Source organism: Stegostoma tigrinum, chromosome 3 (assembly GCF_030684315.1).
Source record: "Stegostoma tigrinum isolate sSteTig4 chromosome 3, sSteTig4.hap1, whole genome shotgun sequence".
Taxonomy (NCBI): Eukaryota; Metazoa; Chordata; class Chondrichthyes; order Orectolobiformes; family Stegostomatidae; genus Stegostoma; species Stegostoma tigrinum.
The window spans coordinates 124,602,010-124,621,457 of record NC_081356.1 but is presented as its reverse complement, the minus strand read 5'-3'; the positions used below and the strand labels follow the sequence as shown (position 1 = coordinate 124,621,457).

The 19,448-nt window shown below is 44.4% G+C and overlaps 1 protein-coding gene across 2 annotated transcripts in view; it reads left to right on the top strand.

The window, feature by feature from the left end:
* The window catches only part of galntl6 (polypeptide N-acetylgalactosaminyltransferase like 6), a 1,211,583-nt gene that overhangs the window by 1,063,092 nt on the left and 129,043 nt on the right, over positions 1-19,448 (top strand). For both annotated transcript variants that reach the window (XM_059644874.1, XM_059644875.1), the window contains exon 8: positions 1,776-1,893. In XM_059644874.1, the coding sequence (XP_059500857.1) occupies positions 1,776-1,893 (118 nt within the window). The remainder of the gene's footprint in view (positions 1-1,775; positions 1,894-19,448) is intronic.

Genomic DNA, 19,448 nt, shown 5'->3' with positions numbered 1-19,448 from the left:
TTAAGTAATGAGTTCCAGTTGGGAAGGCCATTGTCACCAAGAGAACTCAATGCAACAAGCTCCACAACGACATTGACCAGGATTCTCCATGGGCTGTGTGAAAGTTATCATATTTCCAAAGGTCACTATTGAACAGTTTGTCTCTATTAAATATTTTTTTCTTTAGGCTTGAATTCAACTACCAGCAGGAATAATTACATACATAATAATTAGAAACAAGAATAGGCTGACTCTCTATTTTTCCACAATTTCTGCTCGATAATTTCTCTCACTCTGCCCTATCTGTTTGGCTAGATATCTTGAAAACTTGGATAGAATCCATGCCTTAAGCTTCTAAATTCCAAGGAATACATCCCTCCTGGTAGTTTAACCTTTGGAGTGTTAGTACAACTTTGGTAAATCTACGCCATGTTGACTTCAAAGTAACTTTCATGGAGGGCAGCGCACCATCTAAATCTCTACAAGAATAAATATTTTCAACATTCTTGCTATTGACAGAGCCCAGCGAAGGTTCGCCAGACTGATTCCTGGGATGGCAGGACTGACGTATGAAGAAAGACTGGATCAACTGGGCTTGTATTCACTGGAATTTAGAAGAATGAGGGAGGTATCTCATAGAAACATAGAAAATACTGATGGGACTGGACAGGCTAGATGCAGGAATACTGTTCCTGATGTTGAGAAGTCCAGAACTAAGGGTCACAGTCTAAGAATAAGTCGTGAGGTCTGAGATGAGGAAGAATTTCTTCACTCAGAGGGTTGTGAATTTATGGAATTCTCTCCCACAAGAAGCTGTTGCGGCCAGTTATTTAGATATGTACTAGAGGGAGCTGGATGTGATCCTTGTGGCTAAAGGGATCAAAGAGTACGGGGAGAGAGCGGGAATGGGACACTGAGATTGCATGATTAGCTATGATCATGATGAACGGTGGTGCAGGCTCGAAGGTTCAGGAGTAGGCCTATCTTCTATGTTTCTGTGTTAAATTCCTACATCTATGTCCAGACTAATGCTTTCTCATACAGGCTCCTTTATTCACAGCTAATGTTATAGTTAACAAAGCAACACTAGATCTGAGGGACATTTTCAAAATCCTGAGTGGGCTGATTCGAGCAGATAGGGAGAAACTATTCCCACTTGTAAATGAAACAAGAATGAGAGGACATAGATTTAAAGTGGTTTTCAAAAGGAACATACAAATAAAGAACAAGAATAGGGCTGCTTGGTCCTTCAAACCTGATTTGCCATTCAGTACAATCATGGCTGATCTGATTTTAACCTCTACTCTATATTTCTGTACATCCCTGGCAATCTTTCACCTCCTTCAAAATCAAGAATCGATGTAGCTCTGTCTTAAAAATATGTAAAGATCCTGCATCTGTGAGGTTTTGATGCAGGGAATTCCAAACAGTCCAAACCCTCTGAGGGAAATGAGCAAATGTGATGTGAAAATGAGACCTGTGAATAGTAAGAGTGTGGAATGCACTACCTGGAATGTCGTACAGGCAGATTCAATTGAGACAGTCAAATGAGCATTGGACAACTAGTTGGATGGGAAAAATGGACAAGGGAATGATGAAAAAGCAGGGCATTGGCACGAGGCAATGCAATTTATTGGAAGAGCCCATGCAGATACAATGGGCCAAACGACCTCCTTCTGGCATTGTAACAATTCTGTGATTGCAGGCTTACTTCAATGATTCTCTATTGCATAATCCTTGACAAAGTCTAAATGGAAGCATTAATACATGGTATTTACCTTTGTTTTATCTTTCAGATCTCCTGTCATGGCGGGCGGCTTGTTTGCTGTTCATCAGCGATGGTTCTGGGAACTGGGTGGCTACGATTCAGGACTGGAAATCTGGGGAGGAGAACAGTATGAGATATCATTCAAGGTAAGTTAGCCCTGCAGGACATTTGTGCTGCCAACTTTAACCACAGCACTGCACTTTTTACATCATTAACGTTTTAAAAATACTATATTTATAGATCTGGTCTTCAGCCCATCATTTCTTTATGTCACTATTTCTCATCCCCACTGAGATACAAAAAAGATTCCAGTCTCAGACTGATTTTGTTCATAAGGAGCAAGATTGAGCCATTCAGCCCCTCAAACCTGTTTCACCTTCCAATTTGCAAAATGTATGACCTTATAGCTCAACTCTATTTACTTACCTTCTCTCTGAATCCTTCATACCCTTGGCCAACTTTATTCTATCAACCTCAATCAAAGACACTCCAGTTCCCAAGGCAATTCCCATAGCCTTTTGAGGGAGAGTAGTGAGAACTGTAAAGATGGAAGGAGGATTTAAAGATGAGGGGACGTGAAGTAACAGCAGAATATGAACACAAACATGTTAAATTTGAAGTATTATTGCACGAAGAGGAAATGCAGGTTAACAAGGAGAGGGCTTTGGGATCCTGTACAAGTTAGATATGGGGAGCAGAGTTTTAAAGTGAGTGAGTTTAACAGAGAATGGAAGGTGGAAGCACAAGCAGGAGATCATTGGACTGTTCAGAATGGAGGGAATAAAAGTATCAGCTTTTTTTATTATACAGCTTAATCAGCTGTCTACCTGGCAGTTATGATTTACATAATTATTGTTGGTCAAAATCTACTTGAAATCTAACTATTTTCCACATAATTATAAACAGTAAGGACATAAAAGATTCAATACCACTGCATTAGATTTCTATATTCGAATCTGTGTCTACAAACGTCATTCAAATACATAGTCAGCACAAGCAAAAGTGTCGTATTCATTGCTCACAATGTAGTCTCCTCTGCATTGAGGAGGTGAAACACAGGCTGCTTATTGTCCTGAGCTTCAACATGCCACTTGGTTCCCTAGCCAACATCTCTGACTCGGGCTTGCTACAGAGCTCCAGCAAAGCTCAGTGCAAGCTAGAAGAAGAGTGTCTTATTTTCAGTTTTGGGGAACCTGCAGATTTCCTGACTCATTGTCAAGTTCAACAATAATAGAACCTGAGCACCTTCTCCCATGTCTTTATGCCACCACCCACATGCCAAGCCTTTCATCATCTCATGAGGTGCTATCACACAATTGTCAGCCACTCATAGTCCCCATTAGCAGCTATTCAACTTCATAGGTGAACCATTACCCATTTATTTGTCTGCCCAACCGTCTTTAGAACATAGAATGTAGAACAGTACAGCACAGTGCAGGCCTTTTGGCCCACAATGTTGCGCCGAACTTTTACCCTAATCCTAAGGTCAATCTAACCTCCACCCCTACCTTATACTATCATCCATATGTCTATCTAATGGCCGCTTGAATGCCCCTAATGAGGCCAACTCCACTATCCTCTCCGGCAATTCATTCCACACCCCGACCACTGTCTGAGTAAAGAACCTACCTCTGACGTCTCTCCTATATCTACCTCCACTCACTTTCTCTCTCTCTGGGCTCTATCTCCACCTATCATTTACCCCTCCTGCTCCCGACCACTTCAGCATTTATGTCAACGTCTTCCGAGCTACCATCACTTCTGAAGAAGAATTAAAACATTAACTCAATTTTTTCCCCATATAAACTGCAAGACCTATGAGTTTTTCCAGCTATTCCATTTTTTTGTTTCAGAAAAGAGTCATGTTGATTTTGACTCTCAACTTGTTGTTCGTCATGACACAAAGGCTAGAATTTTCACCGTGAACACCTTCATAAAATTGATTTGGGAGAAAGAGCTCCAGATGTTGGAGTTTCCATGAAAAGTGATAAGAAGCTGGAAATAGGGCGACACGAGCCCAGAAAGAGTGCAGAGGATGCCAGGAGGGATGGCAGGCAGGGTAGAAGGTCTGCTTCGGGGTTCTGACACTGCATCCAAATTTAAAATTAAATCATGAAAAATAAAGCATCCCTCCAAGTCTTGACACATCAAGTCCTCTTACCTTCGCCCCCTCACCTCACATCCCACTACACAGTCACACTCCATATGCCCTATCCATAACAACTCATGATTTCCCCCACACCCATCTCCCCTCATACACTCCACGCTATCCTCTATATCCTCTTCCAACCTCCATAAGCCCTTATACATTCAATGGCAACCTATACTATTCAACCCACAACTCTATATTGCTGAAACCCACCATAGAAGTGTGCTCCCTCTGCACACCTCTATGGTCCAAGTCTAACTGGTTCCACTTCATGCCTCCATAGACCCAGCCTACCCTTCCTTCTAATTTTAATGTCTGTGCATTATTATCCCATCTCCTACCTACTAACCTCATCCCACCTCCTTGACCTGTCCGTCTTCCCTGGACTGACCTATCCCCTCCCTACCTCCCCACCTATACTCTCCTCTCCACCTATCTTCTTTTCTCTCCATCTTCAGTCTGCCTCCCCCTCTCTCCCTATTTATTCCAGAACCCTCTCCCCATCCCCCTCTCTGATGAAGGGTCTAGGCCGAAACGCCAGCTTTTGTGTTCCTGAGATGCTGCTGGGCCTGCTATATTCATCCAGCCTCACAGTTCATTATTATCCCTGCTGGTTGATGATTTTAAGATGACAAGACATGGTATAAAACTTGACGCTAAACTTACAGGAATAAACATCGCCCATACACCTACCGTAGCTTTTGCCTTCATACCTACAATATCAACTCACGCAGTATCCACCACGGGCAGATCACTCCAACCATACTGAGATTAAAGAATGTAAAGTTCAAAATATCTATTACAGACTCTACATTGTTAAAAACACTCATTCATAAAAATGTCAATTACGTTTAATTTATTTCAGTTACATGATCTCAGATAATTTTTTTCTTAAATTGCACATGCCTTTATAGCAACAAACATTGGAAACCATAGGTCCAGTTCAAAGAGTCTTTAACCACTGAGAACTCTCAATCAAACTATGAAATGCCTGGCAGGTGACAGTGATAATAAAATGTTGTGAATTTGCTTGTGCAGTGTAAACAGATACAAATATATAAATATACGAGGTAAGAGCAGAAATAGACCATTAGGACACGGGTTGAGTGAAATAGCATTGACTTTTTTAAAAGAAGTTGCAGGCAGCTTGTTCAAAGATTTAAAAGGCTGGAGTTTTAATTGCCTTCACATTTCTGACAGTATCTTTTGACCGGTCTGTTAACAGTTGAGCTTCATATTTATGTTAACAAAGTGTGGAGCTGGATGAACACAGCAGGCCAAGCACCACTTCAGGAGCACAAAAGCTGACGTTTCAGGCCTAGACCCTTAATCAGAGAGGGGGATGGGGAGCGGGAACTGGAATAAATAGGGAGAGAGGGGGAGGCGGACTGAAGACGGAGAGAAAACAAGATAGGTAGAGAGGAGAGTATAGGTGAGGATGTAGGGAGGGAATAGTCAGTCCAGGGAAGATGGACAGGTCAAGGAGGCAGGATGAGGTGGTAGGTAGGAAATGGAGGTGCGGCTTGAGGTGAGAGGAGGGGATGGGTGAGAGGAAGAACAGGTTAGGGAAGCAGAGACAGTCTCATATTCCGCTTGGGAACCCTGCAGCCCAATGGTATCAATGTGGACTTCACAAGCTTCAAAATCTCCCCTTCCCCCGCTACATCCCAAAACCAGCCCAGTTCGTCCCCTCCCCCCACTGCATCAGAAAACCAGCCCAGCTCGTCCCCTCCCCCCACTGCATCCCAAAACCAGCCCAGCCCGACTCTGCTTCCCTAACCTGTTGTTCCTCTCACCCATCCCTTCCTCCCACCTCAAGCCGCACCTCCATTTCCTACCTACCACCTCATCCTGCCTCCTTGACCTGTCCATCTTCCCTGGACTGACCTAACCCCTCCCTACCTCCTCATCTATAGTCTCCTCTCTACCTATCTTGTTTTCTCTCCATCTTTGGTCCGCCTCCCCCTCTCTCCCTATTTATTCCAGTTCCCTCTCCCCATCCCCCTCTCTGATGAAGGGTCTAGGCCCAAAACGTCAGCTTTTGTGCTCCTGAGATGCTGCTTGGCCTTCTGTGTTCATCCAGCTCCACACTTTGTTATCTTGGATTCTCCATCATCTGCAGTTCCCATTATCATTCATATTTATGCACTTTTTATACACATTCATGCCTTCTTTTAATAATTCTAAATGATGCCACACTCTCCTAGAGAGGTCCAATGAATCAATTTACCTCTCTAAAGATATCCAAATGAATCAACAAACTTCAGACCTGTTCTGACCAGACCCACCTTGTAATGCCATGTTTCACACAAAAGTAACCACAGTCAGATGTGGGTCTTCTGATTCCTAGGAAATCTGCCTCCACAACACATTCATGTGTGAAAATGACAGCATTCCAGCACCCACCCCAACTATCAATAAAAAGTAGTCTCCCATGTGAAGGATAATATATTTGAATATTAGGAACTATATGGTAAAATAGGACAAAGTCAGCATGGTTTCATCAATGGGAGGTCATGCCTGACAAATCTGCTAGAATTATTTGAGGAAGTAACGAGCAGGATAGACCAAGGAGAGCCCATAGAGGTTATCTACCTGGACGTTAAGAAGGCCTTTGACAAGTTGCTGCTCAGGAGGCTACTGAGTAAGATAAGGGCCCATGGTGTTAGAGGCAAGGTGCTAACATGGATAGAAGATCGGCTGTCTGGCACAAAGCAGAGAGTGGGGATAAAAGGGTCTTTCTCAGGCTGGCAGCCAATGACAAGTGTGTTCTGCAAGGGTCAATGTTGGGAACACAAATTTTCATGTTAAACATTAATGATCTAGATGAAGGAACTATGGGCATTCTGGCTAAGTTTGCAGATGATACAAAGATAGGTGGAGAGACGCGTAGTATTGAGGAGGTAGGGAGACTGAAGAAAGATTTGGACAGGTTAGGAGAGGGGAAAAAGAAGTGGCAAATGGAGTACAATGTTGTAAAGTATGAGGTCAAGCACTTTGGTAAGTAGAACAAAAGCATGGACTATTTTCTAAAAGGGGAGAAAATTCAGAAGTCTAAAGTGCAAAGAGACTTGGAAGTTCTAGTCCAGGATTATCTCAAAGTAAACTTGCACGTTGAGTCAGTAGTCAGGAAGGCAAATGCAATGTTGGCATTTATTTTAAGAGGACTTGAATATAAAAGCAGGGATGTACTACTGAGGCTTTACGGTCAGGTCACATTTGGAAAATTGTGCACAGTTTTGGGCCCCATATCTCAGGAAAGATGTACTGACCCTGGAACAAGTTCAGAGGAGTTCCATGCGAATGGTCCTAGAATGAGAAGCTTAACATATGAGGAAAGTTTGAGGACTCTGGGATTATACTCATTGGAATTTAAAGGATATGGGGGGATCTAATTGAAACTTATAAAATACTGAATGGCCTGGACAGAGTGGATGTTGGGAAGATGCTTCCATTGGTAGGAGAGACTAAGACCTGACGGCACAGCATTAGAGTAATTTTAGAATGGAGATAAGGAGAAAATTCTTCAGCCAGAGAGTGGTGAATCTATAGAATTCACTACCACAGAAGGCTGTGGAGGCCAGATCATTGAGTATATTTAAGACTGAGATAGACAGATTATCTTGATTATCAAGGGGATCAAGGGCTACGGAGAGAAAGCAGGAGAATGGGGTTGAGGAACTTATTAGTCATGATTGAATGGCGGAGCAGACTCGATGGGCTGAATGTCCTAATTTCTGCTCCTATGTCTTATGGTCTTATAGTTGAGTGGATGAACCATTTTATTCTTTAGTGTTTCATGTGACATGAGCGTCAGTGGAAAGGCCAGCACATGTTGCTTATCCCTGATTGCCCTTGAATTGAGTGATTTGCTGAACAACTTCAAAGCAGCGGTAACAGATCTTGCAGCGGGTCTGGAGTCACATGTAAGCCAGACCAGGTAAGGTCAGCAGATTTCCTTCTGTGAAGGGCATTGATGAACCAAATGCGTTTTTACAATAATTGATAGTATTTCATGGTGACAATTACAAAGATTCAGTTTATATTGCCGAATTATTATTGAATTTAAAATCTGTCATGCCCAGCGGTGAGATTTGGACCTGTGTACTCAGAATCTAAACCTTGACTTCAGGTTACTCACAAGTCTACACTACTGTCATTACATTTGGACATAACAATACATTCACACATTCTCTCTCTCTCTCTCTCTCTCTCTCTCTCTCTCTCTCTCACACACACACACACACACACACACACACACACACACACACACACACACACACACACACGAGGATGGGTTGCTTCCTCACTTAGATGCTAGAGCATTTTAAACACCTGGATTAAATCATCCTCCAACATGTTACAGTTAAGGGAATTCAATTTGATTTTATGCAACCTTTCCTCAAAATCCAAAACCTTCTGCCTCAGTGTTTTTCTGCAGAATCCACTCCAAGGACAATCACTCCTTCCAGAGGTACTTTTAATTCAATCTTGAGATGAATGTATTGCTGTTTAACCCTGCATTTGTTGCCCATTTTCTTTGCAGTGAAGGAGAGTCTGTCCATTATTGAGATTTTGGAGGCCAGTGGAGACTAATCAAGGTCAAAATGTTCAGTTCTTAGCCGCAAAGTACATGGAGAAAATTTTCTATTTTCCTTCACTCAGTCATTGTTGTTGAATTGTGTAGCTGTGTGATTTCAGAAAGATATTTACTTCATGGTGATAAAGCAAGTTAAATCACAGAACCATACAGCACAGACGGAGGCCATTGAGGTAACTGGTTGAGAAAGCAATCCAGTTACTGCCACTACTTTCTCCCACAGCCCTGCAAATCTCACCCCATCAGATATATGTCCAACTCCCTTTGAAAAGTTTTACTGAATGTGTTTCCACTGCTAATTCAGGCAGTGCATTCTTGATCCTGTCAGTACAGTCAGTGCTAAAACATCCTTCAACAATCGCATTAAATGCAAATATAGTCAGGTGGATATCATAATTGACGTAAGCCTTGTAAGCGCTGGCAATGCATTGCCAAATACAATAAACACATTTAATCTATTCCCCATTTGTGATTTTTTTCCTACTCTTTTCCGTCCTCACCCACGTCCTTTTTACTGTAACCGATAGATAATTTAAACTTGACTTTGGCAATAGGACAATCAGTTGCAATTTCACCACACAGTCAGCAAGTTGTGCATTCAGATTCCACCCCGGAGGTTTAAACTCTAAATCCTGGCTGATACATCAGTGTAATGCTGAGGAAATCCAATCATTAAAATGAGACAATAGCATGAAGTACCCTCCTTCTTCTCAAATGGATATTAAACATCCAACTGCACTATTTGTAAAAGAGTAGGGGAAGGGAGTACTGACCCATAAGACAATAAGATCATATGATTCAGGAACAGATGTAAGCCATTCAGCCCATCGAGGTCTGCCTTTCAGTGAGATTATGGCTGATCTAATGACCCTCAACTCTACTTTCCTGCCTTTTTGTCATCACACTTGATTCCCTTACTGAATGGAAATCTGCTGACCTCAGCCATGAGTACACAGATTGACCCAAGCTCTCAGCCATCTTGTGGTAAAGGATTCACAGATTCACTACCCTCTGAGAAAAGAAATTTCTCCAGCTTTTCCCTAGAGTTTCGGAGGCTGAGAGTGATGTTGTAGAAGTTTATAAAATCATGGGCAAGGATGTAGGATGAATATCCAAGATGTTTTGCCTTCCCCAGGGTGGGAGAATCTGAAAGTAGATGGCATAGGTTGAAGGTAAGAGGGGAAACATTTAAAAGGGACCGGAGGGGCAACATTTTCATGCAGAGAATGGTTCGCGTATGGAATGAGCTGCCAGAGGAAGTGGTGGACATGGGTATGATTGCAATATTTTAAAAGCATCTGGATGGGTACCTGAATAGGAACGGTTCAGAGGGATATGGGCCAAATACTAGCAAATAGGACTAATTTGGTTTAAGATATCTGGTCAATGTGGATGAATTGGATCGAAGGGTCTGTTTCTTTTATGACTCTATGATTCTGTCTTAAATGTGTGATACCCTTAATCTGAGAAGATGACCTCTGGTCCTAGACTCCCCAACAAGGTAACAACCTTCCTGCCTGTCAACCTATCACACCCTTGAAGAATGTTACAATGAGTTCATCTCTCATTCCAAAAAATTACAGACTAAAATCTATTCAACCTCAGCCCATAAGACAGCCTCTCCCTAGGATCAACCTGGTGAAACTTTTCTGGGTTGTTCCAGTGCCAATGTATCTTTCATTCCATAACTCAAAACTGTTCACAGTATTATAAATGTGGCCGATCAGATGTTTTAAGACTTTCCAACGTTTATACTCCATTCCTTTTTAAATAAAGGCCAGCATTCCATTTGTCTTCCTGAATACCTATTGAGCTTGGGTGCTAGCTTGTTCTGTTTCATGCAAAACAACTCCTAAATCCTTTGTTATTCAGGTTTTTCCTCATTTAAATGATACTTAAATGAGATGAGAGATTTTCCTTTGAGGAGATGTTGAGAAGTTTGTGCTTGAACTTATTAAGTATATTCAAGGCTAAGATTGATTTGTAATCAATAAGGAAATCAAGGGTGTTGGATAAAAAGCAGGAAAGTGGTATCGCGAATCATCAGATCAACTATAATCTCATTGAACAGTAGAACAGACCCAACGGGCCAAATAGTCTACTTCTGCCATTAAGTCTTATGGTCTTCTCCTATGATTAAGGATGAAGATAATTGTAGATCCTTCTGTTCCTTCAGTGCCATATTTCATTGTCCGTTATGATTCATAATTAAATGTAGAAGGATCATGGAACATAGAACTTTACAGCACAAGAATGGGCCCTTCAGCCCACGATGTTGTGTTGAACATAAATGCCAAATTAAACTAATCTCTTCTGCCTGCCCTTGGATCTTACCTAAAAGCCCCTAAAGCGTTCCTATTGAAACTGCCTCCACCACAACCCCTGGCAGCACGTTCCAGACTCCTACCACTCTCTGTGTAAAAAAAATCTTACCTCTCATGTCTCCTTTGAACTTACACCCCCCACCTCCATAATTTCATAATTTCATCTCATAATTTCATAGTCTTCTATCAAGTCTCCCCTCAGCCCCCACCACTGCAGAGAAACCAACTGAGTTTTTCCAGCCTCTCCAGGCAATTAGGGGCAGGCAATAAATGCTGACTTGGCAGTGATGCCCTCATCCTGTGAATGAATTTAAAAAAAGAACAGCATGGTGTGCATTTACACACCGCACAGTTTCAAAAAGGCAGCTCACCACGAGCTGCCTGGGGTTAATTAGGAACAGCAATAAATGTTGGCCTTGTTAGTGATGCTCACATCCCAAGAGCGAATAAAAAGAGATTTAGCCTGCAGGTCTAGATGATACCGGTGATAAAATTCTCCCCACCTCAGCAGTAGAAGTACAATTCGTCAAATGTGTTTTTTTTCAACAGAGAGCAATTTGGTGTCTCACTCCACGGCTTCCACTTGGTAATGCAAAGGATTGATACACAGCTGAGCACATACTGCTTTGTTGCCATGTAAAGTAGAGGAAGCCTGTTGAATCTGGAATATATCAGGTGTACTCACACAGCTATTTATTGTGCCTGTCAGAACCCCGCCATCATCCGAGACTTCATTACCCTATTTTCCTGTAATCTGTCACTTTCTGGGCTGTAATTGAAATGCAGGCCTCACCTTATTGTCTCGTGTCTGAGGGGAACCATGGTAACAGCACACAAGAGTTCAGATGCTAAATTGACTCAGTGTATTTTGCTCAGGGAATAGATTCATCCAGAGACTCTCATGTCACAGGGCTTCCATCTTAGTCATCTCTTGTCGTTCGTCTCATTAAAGATACTGACCTCAGGGCTCTGCCATGCTTATTAATATAAATGGAGGTAATGGGTAGGCAGTTCTTTCAATTCTGAAACAGGCTTTAGCCCATTATTGATAGGATTTGTGACAAGAAGATGAAGGTCAGTGTGACATTGACAGTGACAGTAATTCTAGTTGATGGGAATCTGGCAAAGAATGAAGCAGAAAGTTTGGCTGTAAGACTCATTTTGAGATCTTATGCAAGGCACAACTCCCAGGGAGACAAATGGGATGCATCAGCCACGGGACTGAGATCATATAGAAAGTAACATTGACGTACTGACTTCTGTTCATGAATAGAGTCTGTTTTATTTTAAGGAATCTCCACTGAAGAAATATAAGTAGCAAAGGAAGAAGAGATTGAAAGGGAAGCACAAGTTGCAGTCACAGAGTTCCTTGTCTCAAACAGAGGTCAGTTCCCTTGACCACAAGGAAGAGACTAATTCCATATGTCTCTTGCCATTTGGATCAGAGTAACAATAGTCTGAGAGGAAATTTCCCACTTTTCCATCATTACAGCTCACCTCAGTCCTGCAGGTTGATGGAGGTGTTATGGGAGTGTGATGAGAGGGTTCGGGGAGAGTGGGGAAGACAGTACAGGAACAAGAAGTCGAGAGAAAAAGAAACATCGCCGGCTCCAGTTAAGTTTGCAGTCTTGAAATCACCCTGTGGGATATGAGAAATTACAGCACAAATTCAATGGGCTGAATGGCTTCCATTATGACTCTTTAGTGACATCTACTGATCTCAGTACAGCCAACAGTCATCACTGGTGTAGGAGAGAGAGGAAGAGTTTTTCTGTGACACATACACTTGAAGAAAGAAAATAGTGAAAAACCAGGAACGCTGTATATGAGACCTGTGACTATCACACACCTGTGGAAGCCATTACCATATCCCATATGTAGTGCAGTGTTTTGCATTATCATGGTGAGCTAGATTTGTTAAATAACCATTTCTCAGCAGCTGTTTTGCCACTATATTATCATAAATCTGCATGTGTCCATCGTTTACCATTTTTCACTTTCCATTTCCATTAGCAATACCAATGTTCCCAGGGCAGAAATGGCTAGCACGAGGGGTCATAGTTTTAAGCTGGTTGGTGGAAAGTATAGAGGGGATGTCAGAGGCAGGTTCTTTACGCAGAGAGTTGTGAGAGCATGGAATGCGTTGCCAGCAGCAGTTGTGGAAGCAAGGTCATTGGGGTCATTTAAGAGACTGCTGGACATGCATATGGTCACAGAAATTTGAGGGTGCATCCATGAGGATCAATGGTCGGCACAACATTGTGGGCTGAAGGGCCTGTTCTGTGCTGTACTGTTCTATGTTCTATGTTCTATGAAGCAGTTTGTGGGATTTGTCAAACTAGTGTCCTGAATGTCAGTCATAATCTCTTTCAGAACTTTTTAAATCTTCATTTGTATCAAAATCCACACACACGCCTTTCGGCCACTGTGCTTACCAATTGGACCTCAGTTTTAAAGTTCATTGACTGGTTTCTAAATCTCTCCATGGCTACCAACCTCTGCATCTTCCTCCAGCCATGTCAGCATTCATTACACCCCATTCCCCTAAATATCCCCAAGATTTTGGCACATGTCCAACTCTGGCCTCTTGAGTCATCCTGATTTTTAGCATTCCATTAATGACAACATGCTTTAGCCATTAGAACCTAGAATCATAGAAAATAGATGCAGGAGTAGGCCTTCGCAAAGTTTGTCTCTTCCAGCCTGCACCACCATTCAATATGATCATGACTGATCATGCAATCTCAGTATCCCATTTCTGCTTTCTCTCCATGTCCATTGATCGCTTTGACCACAAGGGTCATGCCCAGCTCACCCTTGAATATATCTAACAAACCAGCCCCAGGCTGCTGGAATCTAGGCTTTGGAATTCCCCTTCCTAAAGCTTTCCACCACACTTCTTCCCCCTCGCCCTTTCAGACACACCAAAGAGCTGTCTTTCTCATGATTTGCTATTCATTGTTTATTTAAGTCAACTCCCATCATGGCCAAAGAATGATTTAAGGCAAGTTTTTCAAGTAGCTTGAAGTAAAGTACAAAATTACAAACAAAGAAAGGAAAGCAAAAACAAAATAAAAATCAGACGAATATCCCAGTAACAGAAAGGGTCGATGAGGGCAATACTATTGATGTGGTGTATGTGCACTTCCAGAAGGCATTCGATACACTGACTGTGGGAAAAATTATAGCTCATGGTATAAAAGGGACCTAACAACATAGATACTGAATTACCTGACTAATAGGAAATGAAAACTAGTCAATAGATTATTTTTTTGGGTTGAAGGAGGTTTGTAAAGGAGTTCCCTAGCGATCAATATTTGGACCTTTGCTTTTCCTGATGTATATCAATGACCTCGAAGTCAGTGTGCAGGAGCAATTTCTAAGTTTGAGGAAGATAAAAAAAACTTGGAAGAACTGTGAGGACAGCATGGAAGTTGTAAAGGATGTCAACAGGTTGATGGAATAGGCAGAAAGCTGGCAGATGAAGTTCAATGCAGAGAAGTGTGATGTGATACAATTTAGTAGGAAGACATGGACAGACAAGGGTACAATTACAAGGGTAAGCTAAGAGTACAATTATAAAGAAGGTGCAGAAACAGAGGACCTGGTTGTATGTGTGTATAGTTTATTGAAGGTGATAGGATAAGTGGAGAGAGCTGTTAATAAAGCATAACAATATCATATGCTTTATTAGTAGGGCTGTAGAGTACAAGAGCAAAAATATGACACTGACCTGGTATAAGACACTTGTTAGACTTCAGCTGGAGTATTGTGTAAAGTGCTGAGTGTCACATTCTAGGTTAGAAAAGTGAACTAGAAGTTGACAAATGGAATGTGATGTGAGAAAGTGTGAGGTTATTCATTTTGGAAGGGACAACAAAAGGACAGTATTATTTAATTGAAGAAAATCTGCAGAAAGAGGCAACACAAAGGGACTTAGGGATATTTGTGCACAAAACACAGAAAGCCAGCACACAGGTAGCAGGTTATTAGGAATAATGGAATATTGGTCCTTATTTCAAAGAAGTTGGAGTATAAGAGTAGAGAAGTCACAGTGCAACTGCACAAGATGCTGGTGAGATCACGTCTGGAGATCTGTGTCCCCTTCTTTAAGAAAAGATTTTATTTCATCGAAGGCAATTCAGAGAATGTTCACTCAGATGATCCCTGGTATTGAGGGATCATGTGCAAAGGTTGAGATTCTAATCACTAGATTTTAGAAGAATGAGAGGTGATCGCATTAAAACATATCGGATTCAAATGGAACATGACAAGATAAATGCTGAGATAATAAAATGTGAGGCTGGATGAACACAGCAGGCCAAGCAGCATCTCAGGAGCACAAAAGCTGACGTTTCGGGCCTGGACTCTTCATCAGAGAGGGGGATGGGGAGAGGGAACTGGAATAAATAGGGAGAGATGGGGAGGCGGACCGAAGATGGAGAGTAAAGAAGATAAGTGGAGAGAGTATAGGTGGGGAGGTAGGGAGGGGATAGGTCAGTCCAGGGAAGACGGACAGGTCAAGGAGGTGGGATGAGGTTAGTAGGTAGATGGGGGTGCGGCTTGGGGTGGGAGGAAGGGATGGGTGAGAGGAAGAACCGGTTAGGGAGGCAGAGACAGGTTGGACTGGTTTTGGGATGCAGTGGGTGGAGGGGAAGAGCTGGGCTGGTTGTGTGGTGCAGTGGGGGGAGGGGACGAACTGGGCTGGTTTAGGGAGGCAGCAGGGGAAGGGGAGATTTTGAAACTGGTGAAGTCCACATTGATACCATTAGGCTGCAGGGTTCCCAGGCGGAATATGAGTTGCTGTTCCTGCAACCTTCGGGTGGCATCATTGTGGCAGTGCAGGAGGCCCATGATGGACATGTCATCTAGAGAATGGGAGGGGGAGTGGAAATGGTTTGCGACTGGGAGGTGCAGTTGTTTGTTGCGAACTGAGCGGAGGAGTTCTGCAAAGCGGTCTCCAAGCCTCCACTTGGTTTCCCCAATGTAGAGGAAGCCGCACCGGGTACAGTGGATGCAGTATACCACATTGGCAGATGTGCAGGTGAACCTCTGCTTAATGTGGACTGTCATCTTGGGGCCTGGGATAGTTGTGAGGGAGGAGGTGTGGGGGCAAGTGTAGCATTTCCTGCGGTTGCACGGGAAGGTGCCGGGTGTGGTGGGGTTGGAGGGCAGTGTGGAGCGAACAAGGGAGTCACGGAGAGAGTGGTCTGTCCGGAAGGCAGACAGGGGTGGGGATGGAAAAATGTCTTGGGTGGTGGGGTCGGATTGTAAATGGCGAAAGTGTCGGAGGATGATGCGTTGTATCCGGAGGTTGGTAGGGTGGTGTGTGAGAACGAGGGGGATCCTCTTTGGGCGGCTGTGGCGGGGGCGGGGTGTGAGGGATGTGTTGTGGGAAATACGGGAGACGCGGTCAAGGGCGTTCTCGATCACTGTGGGGGGACAGTTGCGGTCCTTAAAGAACTTGGACATCTGGGATGTGCGGGAGTGGAATGTCTTATCGTGGGAGCAGATGCAGCGGAGGCGGAGGAATTGGGAATAGGGGATGGAATTTTTGCAGGATGGTGGGTGGGAGGAGGTGTATTTTAGGTAGCTGTGGGAGTCGGTGGGCTTGAAATGGACATCAGTTACAATCTGGTTGCCTGAGATGGAGACTGAGATGTCCAGGAAGGTGAGGGATGTGCTGGAGATGGCCCAGGTGAACTGAAGGTTGGGGTGGAAGGTGTTGGTGAAGTGGATGAACTGTTCGAGCTCCTCTGGGGAGCAAGAGGCGGCGCCGATACAGTCATCAATGTACCGGAGGAAGAGGTGGGGTTTGGGACCCGTGTAGGTGCGGAAGAGGGACTGTTCCACGTAACCTACAAAGAGGCAGGCATAGCTGGGGCCCATGCGGGTGCCCATGGCCACCCCCTTAGTCTGTAGGAAGTGGGAGGAGTCAAAAGAGAAGTTGTTTAGGGTGAGGACGAGTTCAGCTGGGCGGATGAGAGTGTCGGTGGAGAGGGACTGGTCGGGTCTGCGGGACAGGAAGAAGCGGAGGGCCTTGAGGCCATCTGCATGCGGAATGCAGGTATTTGCCCCCACACCTCCTCCCTCACCCCTATCCCAGGCCCCAAGATGACATTCCACATTAAGCAGAGGTTCACCTGCACATCTGCCAATGTGGTATACTGCATCCACTGTACCCGGTGCGGCTTCCTCTACATAGGGGAAACCAAGCGGAGGCTTGGAGACCGCTTTGCAGAACACCTCTGCTCAGTTCGCAACAAACAACTGCACCTCCCAGTCGCAAACCATTTCCACTCCCCCTCCCATTCTCTAGATGGCATGTCCATCATGGGCCTCCTGCACTGCCACAATGATGCCACCCGAAGGTTGCAGGAACAGCAACTCATATTCCACCTGGGAACCCTGCAGCCTAATGGTTTCAATGTGGACTTCACCAGTTTCAAAATCTCCCCTTCCCCTACTGCATCCCTAAACCAGCCCAGTTCGTCCCCTCCCCCCACTGCACCACACAACCAACCCAGCTCTTCCCCCCCACCCACTGCATCCCAAAACCAGTCCAACCTGTCTCTGCCTCCCTAACCGGTTCTTCCTCTCACCCATCCCTTCCTCCCACCCCAAGCCGCACCCCCATCTACCTACTAACCTCATCCCACCTCCTTGACCTGTCCGTCTTCCCTGGACTGACCTATCCACTCCCTACCTCCCCACCTATACTCTCTCCACCTATCTTCTTTACTCTCCATCTTCGGTCCACCTCCCCCTCTCTCCCAATTTATTCCAGTTCCCTCTCCCCATCCCCCTCTCTGATGAAGGGTCCAGGCCCGAAACGTCAGCTTTTGTGCTCCTGAGATGCTGCTGGGCCTGCTGTGTTTATCCAGCCTCACATTTCATTATCTTGGAATTCTCCAGCATCTGCAGTTCCCATTATATCTAAGATAAATGCTGAAAGAGTCATGGATAATTAAGTCATTCAATTCAATGAAATGAATGAGCCGCTGTTTGAACCCCTTTATTCAATTGAGAGAAATCCATGCACCAACTCAGTTCACAATTAGGTTTGAAAATTTTTAATTGTCCTGAGCAATGTTGAGTTGGTTCTGTCACTGATGGCCTGACCTTGCATATTAATTCACTATCTAGCTGAGTCTTCACCTTTTCTCATTGTGAACAAGATACTTTCCTTGGAGCATGCAGGCAGAAGGACTCAATATTTTCTTAAAATAGAATCTCTACAATGTGGAAGCTGGCCACTCAGCCCATCAAGTCCACACCAACCCTTCGAAGGGCATCCCACACCCCTGCCCTATCGCCATGGACCTGCATTTTCCCATGGCTAACCCATCTTGCCTGCACAACCCTGGACACTATGGGCATGTTAGCATGGTTAATCCACCTAACCTGCACATCTTTGGATTGTGGGAGTAAACCAGAGCACACAAAGGAAACCCACCCAGACACAGGGAGAAGGTCCAAATTCCACACAGACAGTCACCCAAGGGTGGAATCAAACTGGGTTCCTGGTGCTGTGAGGCAGCATTGCCAACCACTGAACCACCATTTAATGCAGAACAATGTGGAACTCCTGTTTTAATTTGCCTAAGCCTCTGAATAACATTATAAATTCTCCATTCAATTCTCTGCCATTTGCCTCAAGGAGCATTGCATTCACCAAGAGAACAAGCTGAATGCACGCATTTCTGCTGTTCTGGTTCTTCAATATAGAGAGAGTCACACTAACCTCTCATCTTTTGTAATGGAGTTTGGTGATTAATTGGCCATGCACCTTAAGTTCTGTGCAGCCTGGACCTTGTAGTTTGTTCTTTGTAAGTGCAGGTTTCATTCATTATAGCCATGGGAAGCTGTCAGCTAATATTAAAACAGCTTCCCTGTGTCAAGTTTGAATTCTGTTTCAAACTCTTGATCATTTGACGTGACAGCCCAGAATCCTGTCTGACCCTCTGTCTTAGATAATAAAATGTGAGGCTGGATGAACACAGCAGGCCAAGCAGCATCCCAGGAGCACAAACGCTGACGTTTCGGGCCTAGACCCTTCATCAGAGAGGGGGATGGGGGGAGGGAACTGGAATAAATAGGGAGAGAGGGGGAGGCGGACCGAAGATGGAGAGTAAAGAAGATAGGTGGAGAAGGTGTAGGTGGGGAGGTAGGGAGGGGATAGGTCAGTCCAGGGAAGACGGACAGGTCAAGGAGGTGGGATGAGGTTAGTAGGTAGCTGGGGGTGCGGCTTGGGGTGGGAGGAAGGGATGGGTGAGAGGAAGAACCGGTTAGGGAGGCAGAGACAGGTTGGACTGGTTTTGGGATGCAGTGGGTGGGGGGGAAGAGCTGGGCTGGTTGTGTGGTGCAGTGGGGGGAGGGGATGAACTGGGCTGGTTCAGTTCATCCCCTCCCCCCACTGCACCACACAACCAGCCCAGCTCTTCCCCCCCACCCACTGCATCCCAAAACCAGTCCAACCTGTCTCTGCCTCCCTAACCGGTTCTTCCTCTCACCCATCCCTTCCTCCCACCCCAAGCCGCACCCCCAGCTACCTACTAACCTCATCCCACCTCCTTGACCTGTCCGTCTTCCCTGGACTGACCTATCCCCTCCCTACCTCCCCACCTA